The sequence below is a fragment of the Lampris incognitus genome, chromosome 18 (genome assembly GCF_029633865.1).
Source record: "Lampris incognitus isolate fLamInc1 chromosome 18, fLamInc1.hap2, whole genome shotgun sequence".
In the NCBI taxonomy this organism is placed as follows: Eukaryota; Metazoa; Chordata; class Actinopteri; order Lampriformes; family Lampridae; genus Lampris; species Lampris incognitus.
In genome coordinates this window covers 8,855,876-8,860,783 of record NC_079228.1, presented here as the reverse complement: position 1 = coordinate 8,860,783, position 4,908 = coordinate 8,855,876, and the positions used below count along the sequence as shown (strand labels likewise).

General features: G+C 44.8%; 1 protein-coding gene across 1 annotated transcript; it reads right to left on the bottom strand.

Moving 5' to 3' along the window:
* Positions 1-523: 523 nt before the first annotated feature.
* On the bottom strand, positions 524-2,669 carry LOC130128313 (replication protein A 32 kDa subunit-like). Its single transcript, XM_056297951.1, has 8 exons — positions 2,604-2,669; positions 2,378-2,476; positions 2,110-2,223; positions 1,956-2,030; positions 1,664-1,783; positions 1,437-1,553; positions 693-787; positions 524-599 (listed from the first exon to the last, which is right to left on the bottom strand). Exons 1-8 carry the CDS (start codon positions 2,667-2,669, stop codon positions 524-526), a joined length of 762 nt encoding a protein of 253 aa, XP_056153926.1.
* Positions 2,670-4,908: the final 2,239 nt, after the last annotated feature.

The window sequence follows — 4,908 nt, the reverse complement described above, 5'->3', positions numbered from 1 at the left end:
CACCACACATATATTTAACTCCGTTCATATTTCGTGGAACAGAACAAAAACGTATCTCCGGAAAAAAAACAGGAGTTGTGCACAACTACTACCAACAATGTTCGAAAGACTACCGTAAGGATTCCTGGAAATCAGTATAATACAATATTTTAAAAAGGAACTACAAACAATACGTTTGTAAAGGCATGGGATTATAATCTTTGTAGAAATTAATAAAACATGTCAGATCATCATTTGTGAAACAAAAACGAGATATTCATTCATTCATTCATTCATTCATTCATTCATTCATCATCAGCCGCTTCTCCAAGATCGGGTCAGGCTGGCAGCAAGCTAAGCAGGGCACTCCAGACGTCCCTCTCCCCAGCAACGCCCTCCAGCTCCTCCAGGGGAGAAAAACAAGATAACCTGGACAATACTGGGGAGTAAATGGTGATATCACGATAATTTAGAAATCAGGCATATCACTTAATACCATGAGGGAAAGGTACATGGAAACATTACCCATGTTATTTCTAGGTTATCAAATGGACTTGAAGTGGTCCTCATCAATAGTTGAATAGATGAAACCTTCATGGAGGAGAAACTGCAAGGTCCATCTGCATGAGAACAGGCAAAACTCAGCAGTTGAAGCATTTTGTTCTAACGTTTGGATAAAAATCAAAAATATCAGTGTTCAGCTCAGAGGATACCTGATGGATGTGCTGCTGAGGAACCCAAGCTCCATGCTCAAGTCCATGAAACTGATGCCATCATGGAGGGAGCAACTCTTTATCACCGTCCGTACCTTACAAAAGGCAAGAAAAAAAGTCAAATTCCAGTCCAACACATTTATGGAGCAGTTTTCATTTCTAGTCCAGAGGAGCTAGTGGTGGGGGATTGCCAGTTGATGCTTATGGTAACATTGAATCCTCAGGGCAGCTGGTATTGACAGGTGATTGCTGAGCACTCCCCCCTTTTTCTCCCCAGCTGTATCCGGACAATTACCCCACTCTTCCGAGCCATCCTGGTCACCGCTCCACCCTCTCTGCCAATCCGAGAAGGGCTGCAAACTACCACGTCTCCTCCGATACATGTGGAGTCGCCAGCCGCTTTTCACCTGAGAATGAGGAGTTTCACCAGGGGGACGGAGCGCATGGGAGGATCACACTATCCCCCTCCCGCCCGAACAGGTGCCCCGACCAAGCAGAGGAGGCGCTACTGCAGCAACCAGGACACATACCCACATCTGGCTCCCCACCCGCAGACACAACCAATTGGGTCTGTAGGGACGCCCGACCAAGCCGGAGGTAACACGGGGATTGGAACCAGCGATCCCCGTGTTGATAGGCAATGGAATAGACCACCACGCCACCCAGACCCCCCATTGCTGAGTCTCTTTGTGGTGTCTATTATGTAAGCAGAAGTGTCCTATCAAACTGAAACACAGGACTAACCTGCCTCTGGATGGTGGATAAACCATAAGCTGCCTTCTCCTCAGAATGACCATCAACACGTATGTCACTGTTGACCGTTCCAGGTATATCCATCCTGTTGGTATGCATGTCACCCACCTAATAATAATACAAAAAAAAACATCAAGCATTTGTCAGTGATTTGTCAGTGATTTCACATAAGTAAAAGTTCAAAGGATTTCTTTTTAGATGAACACAGGCTCCAATACCCTGTCATGAGCATTTCTGGAACGCTGCATATGGGCTTGGACAACCTCCAACATGTGGGATGTGATTTCATTGAGATCCTCAACATGACGGACGTTCCCTGCCAGCAGTGATCTCTGTCCCTAATTCTCAGGGAAAATTACTCCATGTTATTAAAAAAACAAAGTACGACAGATTCTACTGTTGCACAATGTAGAATACAGGAACAAGGCCATATGATAATCATTTGAATAAACAAAAAAAACTACTGACGTACTCATATTTACTTAATACCTAAAATATACCTTCATCTACCTGAATGTTCCTAAGACGTCCTATAACCTTCACATATTGTCCAAGGACAACTGAACTGCACGGCACACCTGGAGCCTGGTAGGAACAAAAAAAAAAGATTATTGACAAGGACGTTTGCAGTATTTCTCGACACATCTTTGTAGAAAGTACTCGCCTCTGAATTCACCCACTGTGTCACGTCTATAGGTGGACCAGTCATGTCATCCACAGAGTACTGGATTTTGACCTCCGAAGGAACACATCTTCTGACAACGCCCACTACAGATATCTATTTTAACACATACCCACATACACACACACACACACACACACACACACACACACACACACACACACACACACACACACACACACAAGTTCACACAACTTGATCTTAGCCATTGTACAGTTTAGGTTTGAGGTTTTTGTTCATTTCTTCCTACCTGGTTGAGCTCCAAGTCGCCAATACGGAAAGCACCATTGACTTCTGCAGCGGACAGGAGCTGAGACACTGTGCACGGCATCATCAGAAGAGTCGCCCTCTGTGCCAGGAACAAGTCATAAGTATCACGTTTTCCATACAGTCCACACAGATGAAATATCAACTCATTTTCTAAACACCATCGATAGTCCATGAAATTAGTCAGTGCTCATCAGAAGCTAACACACCTTCATGCTTTCCCTTTCTTGGCCGCTCTGCCCGCTTTTGCCCACTTGTTGATCCTCTTTGTCCATTTCTGAGCACCTGTATCCTGTGTCAAAAAAACTTAAATGTTTTCTATTTCAACAGTTTGTGACAACACCACACGCCACTGAGCAAAACACAATGAAGATTAAAAAAAATAAAATAAACTAGTAGGCCAAATTAATGCTGCACATTTTCTCCTCTGGTCTTCTTAAACCTTACCTTGGTCCCAAATGACTACTTTCCACTTAACAGTCACACAAACCCAATATAACTAAGCGCATTTAAACCAGCGGTGGCTGGTGCTATTTTTTTATTTTTTTTGGGGGGGGTGCAATTTACCTTGGTGCAGCACACCTGACAGCTGCTTTAATGTCCACAGAGTTATTAAGAAGGACAGTGTAGCCTATAGAGATTATCAGGGTTTGTAGACGGTGGAGGATTGACAGTCAAGACGAGGCATCATGGTGGGTGTGAAGATGATTGACAGTCATGAGAATTGTCCAATCACATTAGATCAAAAAACATTAAAACAATACCAATTCACCGCCAATAACAGTGGGAGTGTCTGCTGCGCAAAAAACTAATCCCAAGATAGCTGAACAGCGAGCACACAACTTACAGTGGAAGTTCATCAGGAATGCCTGCTTTCAACAGGAATACACAGATTTCATGGAACAGCCTATTCAAAAGGCCTATGCAATGTAGCTGTCCAATGAAGAATTGACACGGAAGGGAAAGTGTGGTATATACTGCACAATGCAGTATACCACCCAGTGAAACAGAAACTGAGACTTGTGTTCGACTGCGCTGCACCCTATCAAGGCACATCCTTAAATGAGCAGCTTCTTCAAGGACCAGACATGACCAGTAGTCTAACTGGCGTTGTAATCCGATTCAGACCCCGTTGCAATCATGGCAGATGTGGAAGCAACGTTCCACCAGGTTGGAGAGCCTGATGACGACTTTGATTTACTCAGTTTCCTTTTGTGGATCGGTGTTGACTATAACCAAGCCTTGACTGAGCACAAAGTGACCGTACTGTTGTTTTGGGCTACGTCTTCACTTACCTGTGCCAGTTTTGCTCTGAGAAAGTGAGCTGAAGACCAGAGTGGGTAGTTCAAAGTTGAAGTAGTAGAGACAGTGTTGAAAAATTTCTACATGGATGACTGCCTGAAATCTCTTGCTCCAGATGAAACAGCCATATCAACTTGTCAGGACAGGACGTGATCAAATTCTGTCAGAAAGAGAAGTTCTCTGATGATATTTTAGCTCTTCTCAAGGGACAAAATGTGAAGCGCAGTAGCCACTTGTAAAAGCTGAACGCTAAGGGTCCACGGTGGTGTAGCAGTCTAAGCATCGGCTTTGTGTTGATGCAGTTGCCCACTGGGGAACGGGGTTCAACCCCGGTCTCGTCAGATCCGACTATGGCCGGACTCGACGAAGCAGCAATAATTGGCAACGCTGTCTTCGGGATGGGGGCGGAGTAGGCTTGTGTTCGTCACATGAATGCGTCTCTGTGTGTGTCGGAAAAGGTTCGGCCTGGATTCCCCTTGTCACGAAAGTGGGGAGGCGTCTCCTTCGAGACTGCCGGCCGGAGAGATGCAGTTGGCGAACGCATGCAGTACGAGGGGGGATGTTTGAATTAAAATAGGCATCGATTGGCAACTAAATTGGGAGAAAAAGGGAAAAATCCAATATAAATGTAAAAAAAAGAAAAGCTGAACCCTGTGTTTCAAGATGGTCTGTTGCGAGTTGGTGGAAGGCTGTCGAGTGGCTATGCCAGAAAGTTGTAAGCAGCCTGTCATTCTGTCTAGAGACTTTCCCATTGTTGAAGTTCTACGACAGATCCATGAGGAAACTGGTCATGGAGGCCGCAATCATATGCTCTCCGAACTGCGGCAGAGATTTTGGATCCCTAGTGCCAACACAGCCATTCCAAAGGTTATCTCAATCTCCTGTTACATGCCTTCGCTTACATGGAACAGTTGGGAAACAACTAATGGATGATCTTCCGCGAGATCGGTTGATACCAGATGATACACCCTTCACCAGAGCTGGGATGGACTATTTTGGACCATTTGAGGTGAAACGTGGAAGAAGCCTCACCAAGATATTTGGTGTTATATTCACTTGTTTAGCTGTTCGTGCAGTTTACATTGAGATTGCCTCATCATTGGACACAGACTCGTGCATAAACGCAGTCCAGCGCTTTATAGCAAGGAGGGGACAAGTGAAAGAGATTCGTTCAGATAATGAGACAAACTTTGTTGGGGACAATCGTGAGCT